Genomic DNA, 20,593 nt, shown 5'->3' with positions numbered 1-20,593 from the left:
CCATTCAATCATTCAACATTTACTTAACTTGTGGAAGGTGCCATGTTAAGCAATATATAGAGATGACAAAAAATAAAATTTAAACCCTAACCTGAATGGGCTTTTATTAGGATATAAATCAGGTGTATATTAGTTTAATTAAAACACAATTAGGCAGATTTAATTATACCTTTCCCATCATAAAAAAGGGAAAATCTAAAATAGTTCAGTGAGATGGCTAGAGTTTTTTGGGAAGCTGTCCAACAGAAACATAACACACGCTACAAAGGTGAGCTACATATGTATTTTTAAGTTGTCTAACAGCCACACTGAGGGGGAAAAACAGGGGAAATTAATAATATATACAAAATGTGAGCATTTCAACCTTAATGATTTTTTAAATCACGAAGTCCGTGATCTCTGGCATGTATGAAGGCTGACAGCAGTTCTCAGGTGCTCAACATCACCACACATGCCTAGTGGGCCCTGTGTGGGGCAGCACAGCTCCAGACCACCACACAGGGTCACACACAGAGCTGGCTCTTGCTCAATCAACACTGAGTGAGTGAAAAGTCACACCAAGCACTTCCCAAGGATACAGTTTTGAGCAACACTAAGTGACGAGGGAATGAATGGGAAGGCTTGAACAATCAATCTGACTTACTGAATTTGTGCACCATCCACAATTTGGCCCTGCTTGTATACACTCCCCACATGATTTGGCATTTGCTTTCAAACATCTGTTTTCATCTGTTAGGAAAAAGAAAAATTAGGCTACTTAAGTTCAAGAGAGAAAACAATGACAGATCAGGATCACAATGACAATACAATATATATGTACATGACATAGAAATACTATGAAGCTAGTTACTAAACTGACTCAGACCTACTCACCAGAGAGGTGATTTTGGATCATCCTGGTGCAGAGAACAATAAAAAGAGAGTTATCTTTCCCGTCTTCTACAGCAAAGACTAGGTACCCTTAATCTATACACTTGTCCTTTTTTCCCCCCCCAAAGACATAATTCCAGGCTCTCTCAAGTTGGTCATTGTCGTCAAGAATTTTCTTACCACTGGGTAAACTATTATTTCTTTTCATTTAACTCATAACCACCACACCCATACTCCCCCTCCAACCAGGCTGCTTCATTGTAGTTTGGTAAATACTTGAAAAATCCGTATTCATCCTATCCACAACTCCTTGATTTCTCAGGTCTGTGTTCAAAGTATGTCAAGTATTTCTTTAAATCCATGTAAGAATCAGCATGCCTGCCATGTAGTACACACTAATATGAACTGTCTCCAATGTATGTTTTCTGCTTATAAACCTAACACACGCTCATTATAGAAAATGTGGAAAATACATAAAAGCATAAAGAACTAAAAATCACCCAAAACCTGCTCATTAAGAAATACATTTTTTGTATATTTTCCCCAGTCTTTTGTCTATGTAGATTAATCAAAAAATAGCAATGCAGCATGCACAGACATTACTTAATTGAAACTGAGGACATACATTTTGTATACTTTTTTATACTTAATTCTTTCATCCCAGAGTCTTCAAAAACACGGCTTTAAAGATTACATATGCCACTGTATTAATGTAGCCTACAGAATGGGAAAACTTATATTATTTTTAATCGCATGGTTCATGTGGGCCATAAGCCCGACATATACACACATGCATGCACATACATGAACCCACACAGATGACCATTCTTATCATGGAAAGATAAATTTTACATAAGTTTAACTTATCATGTAAGTTAAACTCAATTTAACTTATCATGTAAGTAAAACTCAATTTCCTTATCACAAATTTAAAAAAAAGAAACACTGGAGGTGAAAAGGATTAACTTTTAACCTCTCTCCAGCAGTAACATTCAAACACACATCCTCACAAGCAGTGTACACACACCGTATTTCCTTTTTTAATGCGAAGATTTTCTTTTCATTTAACAGGTATAAATAAGAACATCAGTTGTCGGTCATTTAAGGCTCCATTTTTTTTTTCCCCATACTTTCCCTGGCCATTTATTTTGTAAATTTTCTATTTGTCTTTTGCAAAGTTTTCTATCATCATGTTTTTAACCGTTTTTACTGGATCTCTACACTTGTGAGCAAAATTAAACCCTTATTTAGCTATTTTTTGATACTGTTTTGACATAATTTGGTTTTTTATGTTACTGTTGGTCTTTTGTAATTTAAATCTATTAATAACTTCCTTCATCTCTAGTATCAAATAGCTGTTCTATGCAGTGTATTTTGAGATTTGGAGAACAAAAAAACTGGACATCCATTATTCTAGATTTGGGTGCACCATGGTTTATAAGAGGATTAAATACATTTTCAGCTTTATTTCTTACTTCCTCTTCTATACAACACCAACATTTTGCAAGACTTCTGATCAAACAGCAAGAACATCTTTCCAACTGTTCCTCCTTTCATTTTTTCAGACAATAGTGGATAGTTCATAATCTGTTCTTCTACACATTTACTTTATTTCCTCCTAAGATGTAACACGCCTTTGCTTTCTCTGTGTTCACTTACACACTCTATTATATCCCCCAAAGGTCTCTATGTAGTGCCTTCTATTCCTGCTGTCTCTCTGGGTGGTGGGTGGGGAACCTGACAAAGGACCTTGCAGGCACCGAAGGCGCCCGCCCTCGACTCTGAGAGGTGGGCTGCTGCGAGGCCTTCTGAAGGAGCAGGACCGCGCGATTTAGGTTTTCCCAGGAATCTAAAGTGGTCAAAAAGCGATACAAGATATTGAACAGACAAGTAGGCAACTTTTTTTTTACCTGCTTGGCCAAACACACAGCAAACTGAACTGATCAATCCGATCCAGAAAATCAGTTGTAAATTCATCTGAAATAGAAAACGTACAATGTTATATTTAAAAAAAAAAAAAAGGGTTAACATATGAAGCATAATCATTCCCACTCACCTGATTTTCTGATTTATAAACATAATACATCTTCTTCCCCAACCCTTCTCCATACTCACCCTCTTCCTCTCCCCCCAGGTTCCCAGAATCCACTCTTGCTTTTCTCCAAATCAAATGTAGTTTAATATTTAATTAACAGTACTCAGGAAAAAAATGTCAAGCATTCTCACACCTAAAAGCTATGTATTAAATCTCTGTCCCGTGGAATCTTTACCTCCTGTGACTCCGAGGTGGCCAATCAGGCATATCCCAATGCCTCAGTTATCTCAACACTGAATTGTGAGTAAGCCTGCCAGAATCCTGGTCACGTCACCGGCTTGCTTACAACGTTTCAATCGTTTTCTTGCAAGGGTAAGACCAACATCTTGCACAAGCCTCCAATTCAGTTTTTGTGTCTGATGTCCTGTAACTATTTCCTTTTCAAGAAAATCAACTTCTATGCATGAAATTTGTAAAATATTCAGTTCAGTTGCCTACCGTTTCTAGATCTATAAATATACGAATTAAAGTTTTTCACCTTAATCTACATCTTACCAGAGTTGGACAAAGACAGCTAAAGTCATAGGTCACTAACTCTAACTAGTCACTGCTCTTGGACTGCACTCTAATAACATCTGCCCCTTCCACAAGAACGCAAAAAACCCCAAAGCAAATATAACACGCCCTCGAACAAAGATTAGCTTTACTACTTATCAAAGAAATATAAAGCAATATAAGGTGAACTAGCAGGTAAAAAAAAAAAAGGTTTTTTTTAACCCAACAAAACTTAATGATTTATTGCAGGTGGGTAAGAGAAACCAGAGATGGCTCTGTAAGTTGATATAATTTGGGGGAAATAATTTAACAATCTATATCAAAACCCATTAAAAATGTTTCTGCCCTCTGGCTTAGTAAACTAACTACTAGAAACTCATCCAAAGGAAATAATTTAAAGTATCAAAGGTGATACATGCACAACACTTTCAGTACAGAACTCCATCATGTTTATAACAGTCAAAAATGCCAGTGTCCTCTACCCAAGATCCACGAAGAGCAAAGGGCTAACTGAACCGCCTTCATGGACTACTGGAGTCAAAAGAATAGAATGCAGCAACATCACAAGGTTTACAGAATAATTTTTGGATGCAAAGAACACATTTAAGATGACAGGTATGTAAAAATAAACAGTATATAAACATATAAAGTAACCAGAGTCCTGGAGATGACAGCATTATAAGCATAATATAAAGACAATGGGTTCATTTGTTTTTAAATTGTTCTAGTATATTCTTCATTTCACTTTCTTACTAAAAACAATATGGTAGGGTAACTGTGTGGAATTTTTTTCTTTCTTGGTAAATTTCTTTTAATAAGGGAAAAAAAAATTCCTTTAAAATCCCTCATTTTCAGGATACAACACCACAGCTCCAGAAAAACGCTTAAAAGTTCTACTCTGGGATCCTTGGGTTTCCTCTACTGCCAAATGCTGCTTGCATTTTCTGGTTTTCCAGAGAAAAGCAGTGTGAGTAACTCGCACAGTTACCCACTTTGCAACCAAGCTCAGAACAGCCAGTTCTGTTATGCCCCCGTTTTGCTTACGCATCCAGAAGCCCAAATGAAGCAGAGGGTCACTGACAGTTCACCTTTTAAGGCCTGACTAAAAGGTTCAATGTGTAATAAATCCACACAGACTATGATTCTGAGCAGTTCAAATACTGTTATCAATTCCAAAGTTATGACTAAAAGGCCCTGGACAGTAAGACACCCGAAGAAATGCCTGACTGTGATGAATGGAGCCTCTGAGCGGTTTCCACACAAAGGGAACAGAACAAAAATCTGGTCCATATATGGATCTGATCCATGGTCTTCAGAATTCAACTCGGATCACTTTCAGGACCAGGAGACTACCTTGGAAAACCTTTAAAACGTCATACAACTCCTAGAAGACCACTCAGATAAAGTTACCAGGTAGCAAAAAATATTTCCTGACATGCTTAGGTTTATGGCTTTAAAATACTACTTTAATGCCGCTGTCTTTTCCTCTATAAACCTTGACACGCTAAAGACCAGACTTGTGAAGCCCTCTTGCCTCTGAAGAGCTCTGACCCCAGAAGCAGACAGCACAAGGGCTGCAGGGAGGCAAGAGCGGCAGGGTGGAGGGCAGCTCGAGACTAGTGGCATTTGTAGCAGGGCAGCCGCCAGGCCTGCAAAGGCCAGGCTTTCTGCCCAGGAAAGGGAACAGCCACAGGGGACGGAAGACGGCAGCCAACAGGGATAAGGAAAGCCACAAGGGCCACAAGGCAGGGACAGAGCAGTGAGGAGAGGCGCTGAGAAGAGGATGGTGAAGAGGACAGAGCAGTGAGGAGAGGCGCTGAGAAGAGGGGTGGTCAAGAGGACAGAGCAGTGAGGAGAGGCGCTGAGAAGAGGGGTGGTGAAGAGGCGGCGGGGCGCGGGAGGCGGGCAGGACGGCCACAGCTCCCGAGACATTCAGATGCCCCGAGGCAACACTGGCCAGCGTGCGATCCGGGGAGCACCCCGGGCCTGAAAACCCCCATCTCTGGAGGTAGGGCCGGTGACTACCTACCCGTCTCCTCGCTGCCTCTCAGGCTGAGAAAGGCGCCCTGAGGAGTGAACAGCTCCCAAGGAGGGGGCCCCAGTAAGAGATGCCTTTAGGTCCTGTCCTAACCCTGACTCTCCTCCTCTTCATGAGCAAAGGTCTAGAAAGAGCCGTGACCCCGGGTCTCTAGCTCCTCCTCCACCTGTGTAAGTGGTGTCTGCCTCCTGGAGACACACATCAGTTTACCATGCACAGAATGCACACAGCATCACTGCCTACACCTCACCGTTCTTCCTTAACATGCTCTATTGGCTCCTCCCCTCCTCCTGGAAGAGCTTCCTTGGAAAATTCTGCCAGGTTCTGTGCCCTACAGGAGATACAAAGATTGCTGTCTCAAGGAATTTTCAGTTTAAAGACAAAAAATACCAATAACTATAATGTGACGTGACGGTTTCTATACGGAAGAGAAGCACGAAGTGCCCCGAGGATACCAGAACCTGCCAGGACAAGCTCAGAGGCTTCCTGGGGCTAGAACCGCAGCACCCAGGAAACCACAGCAGGCCCTGCAGAGAAGCATCCCAGGCCAGAGTCATGAGAAGAACTGTAGTAACTTCTTTCCAATCTCATTACTAAACATACATGTTTGGGTGACTTCTCTCTCTCTCCCCGCAAACTGGAATGGACTTGGTCTAACTTTACAGAAAAAATGTATTTAAGCATTACTTGTAGTTAAATCTGGTCAGTGGGGTGAGTGATTATTTTATCCCCATAATTTTCTACAATAAGAATAAATTACATTATGTTACAATCTTAAAATGTCATAGAGCTAAAAAAAAAAAAAAAAAAACCTTAAAGTACTTAAGACAAATTATAAGCTAGAAATAACAGAGACCGAGGCCAACAAGGCAGGAGGTTACAGTCAGGTTGCAGAGAGTCTTAAATGCCATTCATGCTGAGAGTTTAGATTCTATGCAACATGTACCAAGGAAGCTGGGAAAAATGGCACAGGGTAGTAACATGACAACATGTATGTGACAGAAAACCAGTGGGGTAGAGGATGAATGGCAAGACACGAGCTGCTGGACAGTTACAGAATGTATTGCCCAGGCTCCAGAGTAACAACGGACAAAGAGGTGCTTGGGGGGATCTGAGGCTGCTTAGGTAAGGAATGGTTAGAGAAAGGATCATCACTTTCAAATAAGGAAGACAGAGAAAGATGGGAGTTAGGGGAGAAAATACTGATTTTGATTTAGAACTATGACTGTGAAATGCCGGTGTGAAACCGAGGAAAGATATTAAGTGGGAAGTTAAGATCTACGGCTCTGGCTTTCAGGATTTCAGGGCTAGAGATACAAACCCAAGAGTTGTGGGCAGCTATGAAATTCTGAAGATGGATGAGACTGAAGAATACTTAAGCAGAGAGGAGAGCTGAAGGCAGGCGTAAGGGAAGAAGGGAAAGAGTGCCAGATCCAGGCTCCTTGGAGTAAAGAGGGATGGAGCACAAGGGGCCCGCCTCCCTGAGGAGACGTGCGGCAGCTTTCTCTAAGTCAGGGCAGCGGGTGAGAAGCTGGGCGAGTTCAGGCATGACAGCTTATGTTTCTTCCCGAAACAGGAAGCAAGGACAGATGCTGGGAGAAAAGAGGAGCAGGTTGGCAGACGGAAGAAAATCAAGACACTGCAACAGGATTATGGAGCAGTGCTGAGGCCCAGCAGGTACTGGACACCCTGATCTATAAAGGCACATCTAACACTCATCTCACCTGAAACTACCTGGTAATAATCTGCCCTGATGGGTTCTAAGTGCCAAGAACACAATCTTTCCTGTGTCTTCAGTGACAGGACCTATAAGTGCTTGGGACAAAATCAGTGCTAAAAACTTATGCTAAAATACGTTAAATTTTATGTCATTTTTCTTGGACATTATTTAGAAGCCCAAGAAAGTATAGATACCCTAGGGATTACAATTTTTAACCCACGTAAGTATACACAAGCCAACTTTCAGCTAGATATAAAATGCCTCACACTCTAGGTGCTTGTACATCATGAATCAAAATTCATTTACATATACAAGCAACAGAAACATAGGCACTGAAATACTACATACACACTCAGTTATAAGGTCATCCACTTATTGGTTATTATTCTAGTTATTAGCACAAAACCCCAAAGTTTTTAGAAATTCTTGTAGAAACAGTCAAATACTGAGACAACCTCCCATGGGTCCTTAGACTCCAATCTGAAACTGTGGAATTAATGCCACTGTTTACAGATCAAGTGCAGGAGGAGGAAGGGGCAGTGCTGAGAAAACACACACACAGAGAGAAGGCCACAGTCAAGGGCCTAGGCATCAGGGTGCAGGTGAGAGAAAGGGCTAAGGAGCCAGGTGTAACATTTCAGGGGTGGGCAGTCTTGGATAAAAGGTTGAGCTGAGAAGACAGCTAACGGGAACTGGGTTGGCTGGGGTCCATTCCCAGAGCAGAGTCTGAGACGAGAGCAGGTGTGCAAGCAGCTCACTCACAGGGTGACGGGGAATGAGAGGTGCTGAAGATGCAAACCAAGAAGAGAAAAGGCCAGGGCACTTTAGCCACCACAGGGGTGCCCAGGGACTTGGCCTTCCAGAGAAGTCTTGAGAAGTGTATACAGTTCACCCCTGAATCCATGGATTCCATCAGCAGATTCAACCAACAACAGATGGAAATAAATTTTTTTAATTGCAGAGTTCCACAAAGCAAAACCTGAATGTGCCCTGCACAGGCAACTCTGCATAGTATTTACGTTGCCTGGAAAATCCCATGGACAGAGGAGCCTGGTGGGCTGCAGTCCATGGGGTCGCTAAGAGTCGGACACGACTGAGCGACTTCACTTTCACTTTTCACTTTCATGCATTGGAGAAAGAAATGGCAACCCACTCCAGTACTCTTGCCTGGAGAATCCCAGGGACAGAGGAGCCTAGTGGTTTGCCGTCTACAGGGTCGCACAGAGTCGGACACGACTGAAGAGACTTAGCAGCAGCAGCAGGCATCATCTGGAGGTGACAAAGTGTACATGAGGATGTGCCTAGGTTACACTCAAGAGCTACACCCTCTCAAAGAGACTTGAGCATCTGTGGATTTGCTTGGGGAGGAGGAGTGTCCTGGAACCAATCCCCCTCGGATACTGAGGGACAACTGTGGAAAGTGTGTCCAAAGAATGGTCACTGGGAAGACGTGCCTCAGTTCTAGTCCCCACAGGGAAAAGTCTGCCCCAAGGGGCTTCCAAGAACAACAGTACACCCCACCAGAAGGCTGCTGCTAGTTTCTCTCCCCACGGACAGACAAGAGGGCTGGCTGGAGATGCCCCAGGGTTGAAAAGACAGAGGCACGTAAGGCTAGATGCAGTCAGCCAGAGTGAGTCAGAGAACTGCTCCGAGAGGCAGCGACGGGAACCAGAGGAGGCCCGAGGAAGTGAGGAGGACAGAGGTTTCTAGTCCAGCGCTCAAAGCCCCTGGCGTTAAAAGAGCAAGAAAACGGCTAGAACAGAGTGTGAGAAGCGTCACTTGCATTAACTCTGGAGATCTCAATGATGGCAAGAACTGGGGAGGGGATTTAAGCCAGGAGAGTCGCATATAGGCACACATACATATATTAAAACAAACACAACTTCTGTTTAAAAGATTCAGTAATTAAGACGTATGAAGCTCTTTCCCATCTACTGCAGATGTGTATGACTGACCTGCCTTATGAACTGTCATCTTCTAGAAATCAGTTCTGTGTCCTCTGTACCTAGCCCAGTACACAGAGTCTAAAGATAACTGCAGATATTCTGAGGTATCCAGAGAAAAGTAAACAAAGCCCTGCAGAGTGCAGTGATCACACCATCTGCTAAGGCGGAGCTCAGAGTGTGGGCTGTGGGGTCAGGTGCCTGGACTCAAACCTCTAATCAACCCCCAACTAAGCAGGTGACACTGGCAAGTTATTTAATCTGTGCCTTGGTTTCCTCATCTTTAAAATGGACACTACAGTTTCTACGTTATGGAGGATATGTGAAGTTTACATGAGTTGTAAATATAAAATATTGAAAACAGCATCTGGCACATTGCAAGCAATACCTAGATGGTACTTGTTATCATTATTACTATACGTTACAGCTGGAGCTCAGCAACAACTTGATTCAATAAAGAAGTAACTATGTTTGAATGTTTGGGTTTTTCTTTTTTTTCGATCCTAATTAACCAAAAACTCTGAATTGATCCATGTTAGGTGAAACACAAGATATGGAAGAAAAGATAAAGGGTTAGAAAAAAAACACAACTGCAAACAACAGATTAATGTTGACTTTTTATAGAAATAAACACATTACTTCGATATGATATCAAAACCTGATACTGTATATGGTGATGGTGGTTTAGTCGCTAAGTTCTGTCCAGTTCTTGTGACCCCATAGTCTGTAGCCCGCCAGGCTCCTCTGTCCATGAGATTTCCCAGCCTAGAATACTGGAGTGGGTTGTCATTCCCTTCTCCAAGGGATCTTTCCCACCCAGGGTCTCCTGCATTGCAGGCGGATTCTTTACCAACTGAGCCACCAGGAAGTCCTATACTGTAAAAAAATAAATAAAATAAAATACAAGAAGCCTTAATCAGGTGCTAATTATTAATTAGATACTAATTATTATGCTAAGTAAATTTGATAATTATTTTAGGTTCTACATTTAAGTAGGATTATTCTACTTTCTAACAATCATATTTCTAACAATTTGTATGTAAAATAATAAAAGCATCAAAACTTTAATGCTTTTTACTACCACATTAAATACAGCACAGATATTTTTGAATGTTAGTATCACAAATCACCTTAAAAAAAGATCAAAGTGGAGAGTAACATACCTAATTAAAATAGAAATAAGGAAGAATGACTTCAGGTTTCTCCTTCTATATGGGGAAGCAAATCTAGGAGAGGCTAAGAGGAGGAAGGAAACTGCCCTGAAAAGACATCTTGTAGCAGAAACTTAGACCAGGAGGCTGTGTACCAGTCTGGTTCATTCAGAGACTGCTGCCCACTGAGAACTATAAAACACAAGGGTGATGTGTTCACTTAGAAGGCAGACAAGGCTCAACCAGGCACACCCAAGAGTGATACGATAACTGAGTTTTGATGATTTATGGTAATTTGTAACAAAAAGTTTTATTTTTACTTTTATTCTAACACATGCAAATGACTATAAAAATGACAATAACTAATAAAAATAATAACAGCTATCTCTTCTAAGCAACTCCATGAGGTTGGGAACAATATTATCTTTGTTTCATATAGGAGGAAGCCAAACCACAAATACTTCTCCAAAGTCACAGGTAGAACTGAAACCAGACCATCTGAATTCTGAAGCTGTGACCTGAGTCTGTGCTCCACTAAACTACAATATTTTGAAGGTATACTCAGTCACTATTTTAAAAATAAAAGAACACCCTTCTACTGTTAGAACTGACTCAGAGAACAGAAATGGAAAGGATTTAAAATGTTCTTTGAGTTTATTTCTTAGTCCTTCAAAATGACTGGAGGCCAACAGAAGTTATTTTAATTGTCAAATTTCATGAGTATACTGACAGGTTATGGTCTCATCCTACAAAAGCATTTCATCCAAGTATCTTTTCTTACTACATTTAATTTTAACTAAAGGGTCATAAGGGCTTCCCCGATGGCTCAATGGTAAAGAATCCAACCGCAATGCAAGAGATGCAGGTTCGATCCCTGGGTCAGGAAGATCCCCTGGAAGTGGGCATGGCAACCCACTCCAGTATTCTTGCCTGGAGAATCCCATGGACAGAGGAGCCTGGAGGGTTACAGTCCATGGGGTCGCATAGAGTCGGACACGACAGAAGCAACTTAGCACACACACAAAGGGTCATAATTCATCCTCTGAACAATAAATTACCTCAAATAGCTCCAAAACATCATTTTGATAGTTAGAAACATGCAAGTGTTCCCTTGTCAGAAACTGTACATAATTAATCTCCACTGTAAACTCATCTTTATTTATCAAGGTTAAATGTGGTTTTATGAGCTAGTCAAACTTTTAAATACATACTAAGTATCTATTAATGTTCTTAACAATGTGACAAATAACTCATTTGGTATTTCTTTTTACATTTACAGATGAGATCTTTAGAAATTTTATATGTACTTTATAGAAATTAAACAATTATGCTTTAGAGAAAAATTTTAAAAAATGGAGAGTTACATTTAAGTTTTAAAATTGGGTGCTCAGAGGCCATCTATGCCCCAAAGGACACAGTACAAAAAGAAGTCATCCACAAAAGATTTCTTCCTATAAAATCTTTGCACAAAGAGCACATTTTTATTCAGTACAACTTGGATTTCCAAGTCAAATATTCACTGCACATCTACCGTGTACAAGACATATAACTGACAAAGCTGGGACATGAACCCAGGCATGAGCCGAAAGCCCAAGCTTTCACCAGAAGTAGGTTTCCAATAAGAAAGCTTCCTTCTTTTATATCCTAACATTGTAAATCTTTTCACCTTAATGGTGGAAAAGATTCAGATACCTCCATTGAGGTATATTATAAGCCTCTCCTGAAAACAGAATAAGGTTAGATTCATCCCAAGTCTGTACCACCATCGCTATTTTCTGTATCTGTGTTTAAAAGAAAAAAAAAAAAAAAAAGTCCAATAACCCATTAATATTTACAAATCAACACAGTCCAGAAAAGGAACACAGAGCCAAGAGGAAAGCCTCAGGCTTTCCTACCATGCAGTTCACCCTGCTTCTCCCCACGCAGAGCAACAGACAGGAGAACATACAGGAGCCTGTTCTGCTTCACACCATCAGACTCGAGGGTGAGAGCTGGGGATGAATTCACCAAAACCAAGAGCACCTTTCCCCTTGTGAGAAGAACAAGTAAAACTCAACATTTTCCCCCTCTCTGGCAGGAAGAGGTGCGTGGTAGTGATCCTGGAAGTGTCTATGGCCCAAATAAATAATAAGCTACAATGAATGATTAACAAAACTTAGCAGAAAGGATGAAAGAGGGAAAAAAAAAGAGGGACCAGGAAAGAAAGGAGGTTGAGTACTCCAAGGCAAACAGGCAACTTTCCTTTGAAGTCTGTGTCCACCCACTGTGGAGGATAGATCGTATTCTGAAGTTATTTAGAAAGAAAACTTTCTAAAATTCAAAACTCCCACCCAGAAGAAAAAAGGCTTTTTATGAGTCCCAACCCCTTCTTACCCAAAGGTGGTTATCAGCCTGAGTTGAGTCCCAACAACAAAGGTTTGACTACTCCAAAACTACAGGCTTAAAAAACAACTGGAAACCTGAAACAGGGCCAATACTTAAAGAAAATTACAGAATAACAGAACAAACTGTGTCTATTCTGGGGCTTCTCTGGTGGCTCAGCAGTAAAGAATCTGCCTGCAATGATGGAGAGGTAGGTTTGAACCGGGGTCAGAAAGATCCGTCCAAGAAGGGAATGGCATCCCGCTCCAGTATTATTGCCTGGGAAATCCCAAGGACAGAGGAGACTGGTGGGCTATGGTCCATGGGGCTGCAAAAGAGTCAGACACGACTGAGCAACTAACCTACTGTGTCTACCCGACCCCCACGAAAATGATAAAGTGGAATATTAATCATCAGCACCCACTCCTGTGGTGCAAGGGCAAGATAAAGAATGGACGCACTGTGTCTCGGGAAATACTTTCAACGATAAAGATGGAAGTAGGGGGAAGTCAGGACATGGAACTGAACTACGAAAAATTTCTACAGCACAAAAAGAGAAAATTAAGAATCTTCTCTGAAAAAAAAAAAAAGGAGAATGAACTCATGCTCTTCAAGGAATTAAGAAAATCTCAAATAGATTTTACAGCAATCAAACACAGTAAGACCACAAAACTAGAGGGAAAGTGTACGGGAGGAAATTTAAGTTGAAATCCTCTGCAGAACTCAAAACACACAGGAACAGAATCAACACAACAGGAAGAGCAGGCTTGAGCACACAGAATTCAAAATAATTCAAGGCAATAAGAAGCATGACGTTATAGCCAACAGTGACCCAGTAAATAGATAGCTGGTATATCACCACCACCACCTCCCCACCAAAAAGGTTATAGCCTTTACATGAGGACCAAAAAAAAAGATTAAGCATTAAATTCCAAAAAATGGTGAAGGGGCATAAAGTAAGTTCAAAGCTCATAAAATAAGCAAAAGGACAAGACTTAAAATATGAGCAAGGGATTTCCCTGGTGGCCCAGTGGCTAAGACTCCACTCTTCCAATGCAGGGAGCCTGGGTTCCACCCCTGGTACTGGCAGCAGCTGAAGACCCCGCATGCTGCAACTAAGATTGAGGATGCCACATACAGCATCTAAGACCTGGTGCACTCAAATAAACAAACAAGCAAAAGTTTAACACTCTAAATAAATCTATTAAGACATAATATTAAGGGCTGACCCAAAATGAGCATGAAAAGTTGCCTGAACTTAACTCTTCCCAGGTCCTCCTTCCACTCAAAAGACATTACCCAGCAATTGCTATATTTCAAACTAGCCTAGCGAGCTGTTCCTTCTTTAGACTTGGCTATGTCTATAGATTTTGCTTTTCTCTGTGAAGGGAAAAGAGTAAGTGAGCAGCTGCTTTGGTTGAAGAATTTACTTTGGGGCAAGTTTACAAAGAACTAGCAAAAACAAGTTTACCAACCTAACTAATGGGATCGACAAGCACTTGAGAGTAATATATGTTCCATGTAATTTCAGTCGAGGAGAACTGTAAGTTATGCTCCCTTGGATAATTTTATCTACTTTTTAGGTAAGTCATTCCAAAATTCTTACTTGGTCAAAACTTTAATAAATTTTGACCATATGCTTTGTCATCTCTCTCCTCTGCCCTGTATTAGATTGAAACAAACACAGTGCTGAATATATTCTAAATATATATATAGTAAATATAGGTAAAAAATTTTACCTAAATATAGGTAAAACTCAATTTCTCACTTAGCACTAAGCTGGGAATAATATCTACCTTAGAACTGTTAAAAGGATAAAATATGATCATGAATATAAAACAAATATCTTTATAGGGACCTATAAATCACAGCTTACTTGATTACTGAATTTTCTTCTTGCTCTTCAACTCATTCACTGACTCCTAAGCATTAGAACCTGAGTGACTACTTAATAAATGGTTCTCAATCTTTTTAAGCCATACTGCTTTAGTAAGCACAAGTCCGCTCCTTACTGTTTCTGTTGTGTTTTCCTAAAATAATATAATACTAAATGCAACTTTTAAAACTACAATCTCCACCTCCAATAATCAAATATGACCCACCACTACACCTTTGGGGAAGGAAAGAAATTACAATCTGAAATAAATAATAAACTGTAAAATACTGGAGAGCTAATAAATTACTATTCTTAATTTTACAAAGACTATGAAAGCTTAAGTTACCTATGTATTCATTCAATAACATTTATACACGGAAATGTGACCTCCATTCATCTAAATACTTTTCCTCATCATTCTTAATTTTTTCAACCACCATAAGAATTATTTCAAAAAATTTGAAAAAAATTTTCACCAAAATTTCAAAAAATGTTTCAATTTTTTTAACCACCATAAGTAGCATTAACTACTACTTTTTTGTGTCCCAAAATATAGTCTTGATAAAGTCTGGCACAGCAAATGACAACCCTTCGGTGATGCTCAGTAACGCAGTGTTGTTTAATTCAAATTTCTATTACAACCAGTTGTATTTATGTCTGTGAACTACACCAGACTAGAGTTGGAGGGCAAGAGTCCAGGCCTTCATTTAAAATATCCTTCATTTTATTTATATGTATTATATAAAGGCATATATATTTATATATGTATGATTATATATCAAAGTAATCAAAAAATATTTATTTGCTAGATTAGACAGTATTCTACCTTCTAACTATACTGTCCTTTGACCATGTCATCATTTATATTCGTCTCTTTGGTCAGACCATTACAAGCTCCTCACGGCCCTCCAAAACCAGTTAAGCCAAAGCTGATCTTTTTCTCAAAATCTATTAGAATCACCTGGTACAGGGCACTGTGTAAACACCCTGTGGTGTCTGCTACATTTCCCTAAATTGAAAACAAGGCATCCCAACTAGACAGTATCCTCAGCTGCAAGGTGCAGGCCAGCCTCTTGCCCTACACCCAGTAAGCACCACACTGCTCAGGGAAGTGGCACTTAGCACACTAACGGATTAAATGGTTACTGACAACAGAGCTCCATCCTGACAGAGAACTAAGAGCACTAGACTCGCCTGGCCAGCACTTGCAGGCTTTCTCAAAGCCATGACTCAGCACACCACATGCCCTCTGGGGTGAGGGCACAAAATAAAGGCTGCTCATGGGAGAGGGAAGACCTGTCCTCTGTAGAGTCAGGTCACACAGCAGCTGGCCTTCAGCTCACAGGGCAATAGAAAGGAGAAACCAAGAGACCACTCTACTATGTAGATACAGAAACCAGAGCCCTTTCCAAGTGAGGTGTTCCAACAAACGTCCCAGAGCTCAGAACGAGCTTGCCCAAAACCCAGGTTTCCCAATCAAGAAGTCTCTGCTTCGTCAACTGCTTCTCTAAAGATGCTTCTCTCTTCACCTTAAACAAGCTCATCAAAGGAAAAGCCTGAACATATCCAAGTCCCCCACTAAGCTACCACAGGAAGGAACCAGAAATTCAAACAAACTGAGGAGGGAAATGGTTTTTCTAGATTCCTTTTCCTCCACCCAGCCTTTGACTGGGAAAGTGTTCCCAGGGCCCCTCGGCGGCACCTTTTCACTCTACACGCTCTCCAGTATTTTCATCTGCAGCCCAGAGCGTCAGCCTATACAGACTAAGAATTCCCAAATCGTAGGCTCCCAACCAGACTGCCGGTTGTGAGCGAGCAGTCTGCACAGTCAGCTACACTCCAGGCATCTCAGCAGGAGTCCAGCATTCCCCTGCCTCCAGGCGGCCAGCCGCACAGCACCCCCTTGCGGTCACGCTTCCCACCTCGGACAAGCCACCTCCTAACCAGACACCTAGGCCACTCCAGTTCCTGTCTCCTCTTACCTCAGACACCAAGTCTGACCTGTCCACCCTCCAAAATAAGTAGTTCTTGTAGTCCCACCCAGGTCGTCCCCCAGGCCAAGGATCTCCAAAGCTTTTTAATACTCCTTTTACTATTTAACAACAAAAACAAAAAGAAACTTGAGAATACGTGTACCCCAAAATATGTATTTATAAATTAAAATACATGTACTCTACAGCAATGTGGTAAGATATTATAAATCATAATACATTTAAGCTTTATAAAAAAATAGTAAGTCTAATATTTTCTTCCTACATTCAGTGAATTATTTTATACATCCCTGGGGTCCAGGAAGCTGTACTTTGGAGACTGTATAATGAGACAAGTCCAATAACTGGGTTTATACATGCATGCACTATGTATATTTGAAACAGTCTGTCACTTACACACATTTCTTGATCAGATGATGTACGTATGCTTTAGCATATTGCTAAATATAGTTAACCTCATCTTCGAAAGCCACAAACCAAAACTAAAGCTTAAAAGTACCTGGCTTCTGTATTATTTTATAAATAAAACTTAACTCTGCAAAAGTCTCACAATTAGTCACATTTAAAGATGAGAAACCTGCAAATATAGCTTGGCTCCTTTTGCATGCAGCTACAGAACAAGATATACCACCTTTTCACTTATCTATTGAAAATTCTAAGACTGCTAAGGTTCTGAAGGTTTTCTGCACTGCAACTCCTGTAACCTAGATATATAATTTTCTCAGTTTTCTACAGCTATAGATACTGCTATCATTTCAGGGTTCTGAAGAATAAGGTACTCCTCTGGACTCTTACCCCTATCAGCCCACCCTCTGGACCCCAAGACTCCCACCTCTGCTATAATATCATACAAGGACAAAACTCCACAACATATGACCGGTCAGAATATAGGTAAAAAAAAGATACAGATTTGCACAATATAATCTAGGATTCCACTGACAACCAGACAGATCCTAACCCTCCAGAGTGGGGTAATCAGTCCACATGAATCCTCTCAGATACTAACTGAATTTGTTACATGTTTAGAAATATCAATTAGCAGAACTCAAAAGTTCTGAAACTTTACCTATCAAAAGTTCTGAAACTTTATCTATCTCGTGTTTTATCTCATCACTCCAGCAGAGTAGTCAAGAACAACTAATCACCCACACATATGCCCTGAAAACAAGCACCACCTGAAAGATAGTTTTCAGTATTTTAGAAAGTAACCAGATGCCCTAGTTCCCCCAGGAGTTAGGAATTTATCGACCCCAGTGTAGGACTGCATGTTCATTCAATGATGCTAATTTGGGGCAGCTTTTAAATATCCTGACCAGAAAGCTGAGGAGAAAGCCACCTAAATCCAATGATTTATTCAATATTACTGATCCTATACTTTCCACACACAGAATAGCGAGGGGATTAGAAAACAATACAGAATTTAACATTCTTTTAAAAACAATCAACATTACAAAAACTTTAAGTCTGTGAAATCAACACTGATGACTCAATTTGGAGTCTGCTATTTACAGAAGCAAAGTATTAACCACATCCCATCTTTTTAACTAGCATTCTAATAACATCTTCCATTTTATACTGAATTCTAGGGTGGGTATAATTGCTTTCATCCTCAAATGCCTGTTAACTAAAACATTGATTTGTTTCATGTGTTTTCTATTTATCAGCTAATCATCTTCAGTCCCTCATTTATTAATAAGTGATCTAAAATTATTTTCAAATGTGAACATCTCTGTAGGGCTCTTAAGCCAGCCCTGACTCCTTTGAGCCTTGATGTCCACAAATCCTGAATAGGTAACTTACAAGTCAAGTTCCTTCATCACTTCTGAAGTGTTTAATACACAACGTATTGCAAAGTCTGGATTCCGTTAAGAAAAATACCTAATCGAAATTCAATTAGCATTTTTTTATTGTACCATCAAAATAACAATAAAAAATAACAATAATTCTACCCAGCTAATATTTATGTGGAACGCAGATTCCAAGAAATCTTATTGATAATATCACCAATTACATGGTGAGATTTTTTTTTAAAGTCCTTCTACTTTATCAAGAAGGAAAGAAAAGGAGTTAATATTTATTGAGCTAAGTGTCTTCACTACACTGCACTTATATTATACAAGGTTACCTGTGGTTCAAACATGGGTTGCTGGACCACAAGGGTTGTCCTCATCAGAATTGGACGATCACCTATGCTCCCTGTGCCTCAGTTTCTTCATTTGTAAAACTGGGATTAAACACAACACCTACTTCTTTGGATCAGTTCCAGGATTAAAGGACAAAATAAAGGTAAAGTGCATAGAGGTAAACATAGCCCTCACTGTCCTCATAATAATTTCTAGCTTTATTATTAGTACAGGTAGGTACTGTTCCCATTTTACAGATGGAAGAAATGGAGCCTTAAAAACAGTGTAATTTACTAGTAATGATCATACAGACTAGCGCTAGGTTTTCACGCAAAAACACAAAACTGGTGAAACAAAAATTACTCAGGCATTAAATACTACCATTCTTAAAAATACAACTTGTTCTGAAGCATCAGGAACGGCACGAATCAGGCACAGCCGGGCAGGAGCCCTGAACACGGCCGCGGCGTCCACACCCAGCGTTAGAAGGGCCCACAGGACGCGCCCACCCGGCGCCCCGGTGCCCTGCGGCGCGGCGACGCCCGGGACGCGGGGCTGGAGCCAGGGTGAGTGGTCCCGGCGTGGAGGCCCGGCAGCCGAGGCCGCTGCCGGACCAGGTCCGCGGAGGCCCGTCCGCGCCCAGCCGTCCGGTTCGCGCCCAGCCCAGCGTCCGAGTGGCGGGTCCGACTCCCGGGCCTCCGCGACAGCGGCCCCGCGAGGACAGCGCCCCTGCCGGGAAGGTCCAGGGGCGGCCGCGGCCCGACTTCCTCCCCCGCCCGAAGGCTTGGAATCCACCCGGAGGCCGCGGCCCCCACGCCTGCTCCTCCATGAGAGCCCGGCCGCTCACCAATTCCGCCGCCCGCCCTCCCGGCCGGCCGCCCTGGCCCACCTTCTCCCGCGGCGTCCAGCCCGGTCGGTCAACTCGGCCTGTGCTCCGCGGTTCCCGCTCGGCCTGTCCCGAGCTGGCGTGGCCTCCCGGGCTCGGGCGCGGCGGCGGCGGCGGCGGCTCCTCCTCCTCGCGGGCGGGAGGAGGAGACTCGGCGGCGCGGGGCCGCCTCCCGGCAGGAAACGACCCCCGGGGCACCGCCTCCCTGGCGCTGCGATCCCGCTCCTCAGGCCGCCGCCGCGGCACTCGCCCTCCGGAAGCGCATTCCTCTCGGGCCGCGTCAGCCGCGCCCGCGGTGGGAGGGGGAGGGGGACAGGGACAGGGAGGAGAGGGGGACTGAGAGGGGGAGGGGGACCGGGAGGGGGAGGGGGACTGAGGGGGAGGGGGGACTGAGGGGGAGGGGCGGGGGCCGCCGGGACAAAGGAGCGGCCCGCCTGGGCCACCGGCTCCGCCGCAACCCCGGCGGCGCCTCCTTCCTTTGCAGCCGAGGGAGAGAGGGAGGATTTTGCCGGGTCCTGCTCACCTTAATATCCTTCTCGGCCTGCCTTAGGCGCTGCTTCTCCAAAGCCCCATGTGTGTCCGGCCGGCCGGCTTTGAACCCTGGAAGCCCTGCCTCCCAGGAGCCGGCTCAGACAGACGGGGACACTTAGTCACTCACCTTGTTAAGGTTTCGTGGGGCCAAAAACGTTTCCCTCTGGAAGGGAAGTAGCTAAAGCCGATATTTTTCTGGTGGGAGGATTTGCTTACGTCTTTGAGAGAGGGGAAGACTTAAGGAGGAGACGGGTGCCAGGAAAGATGAAGAAAGTTGTAGAGGAGAAACTGGTGAGTTTGAGGAGCAGCTTTTGTTTGGTTCATCTGGAGGTCCATTTATGGGGAACTGGGAGGAGAAGGAAAGGTTCATCCTTGATACAGTTTCTGTTCATCCTCACTTTTTTTAGTAGGTGGACAGGGGGGCTGGAGAAGAGACAGCTAAAAGAAGCATGGCTGGGCACATTTTGATAAGAGGATCGCAACCGCTGCCGGCCGGCATCATACTGAAACCCG

At 42.4% G+C, this 20,593-nt stretch overlaps 1 protein-coding gene across 3 annotated transcripts in view; it reads right to left on the bottom strand.

Annotated features, from left to right (window-relative positions):
• Positions 1 to 20,093, bottom strand: part of ITGB1 (integrin subunit beta 1) — a 43,609-nt gene extending 23,516 nt beyond the window's left edge. Inside the window, exons 1-3 of one of the 3 annotated variants that reach the window (XM_070380978.1) lie at positions 20,073 to 20,093; positions 2,781 to 2,847; positions 644 to 729 (exon numbers count right to left, since the gene is read on the bottom strand). In XM_070380978.1, coding sequence (XP_070237079.1) covers positions 644 to 729; positions 2,781 to 2,847 — 153 coding nt within the window. In that variant the 5' untranslated portion in view covers positions 20,073 to 20,093. Of the gene's footprint in view, positions 1 to 643; positions 730 to 2,780; positions 2,848 to 19,552; positions 19,712 to 20,072 lie in introns of those variants that run through there. The other 2 variants (XM_070380977.1, XM_005890182.3) reach the window with 2 other exon arrangements.
• Positions 20,094 to 20,593: the final 500 nt, after the last annotated feature.

Source organism: Bos mutus, chromosome 13 (assembly GCF_027580195.1).
Source record: "Bos mutus isolate GX-2022 chromosome 13, NWIPB_WYAK_1.1, whole genome shotgun sequence".
NCBI lineage: Eukaryota > Metazoa > Chordata > Mammalia > Artiodactyla > Bovidae > Bos > Bos mutus.
Note: the sequence above shows the minus strand (reverse complement) of the source record. Positions and strands in the feature narration are given on the sequence as shown.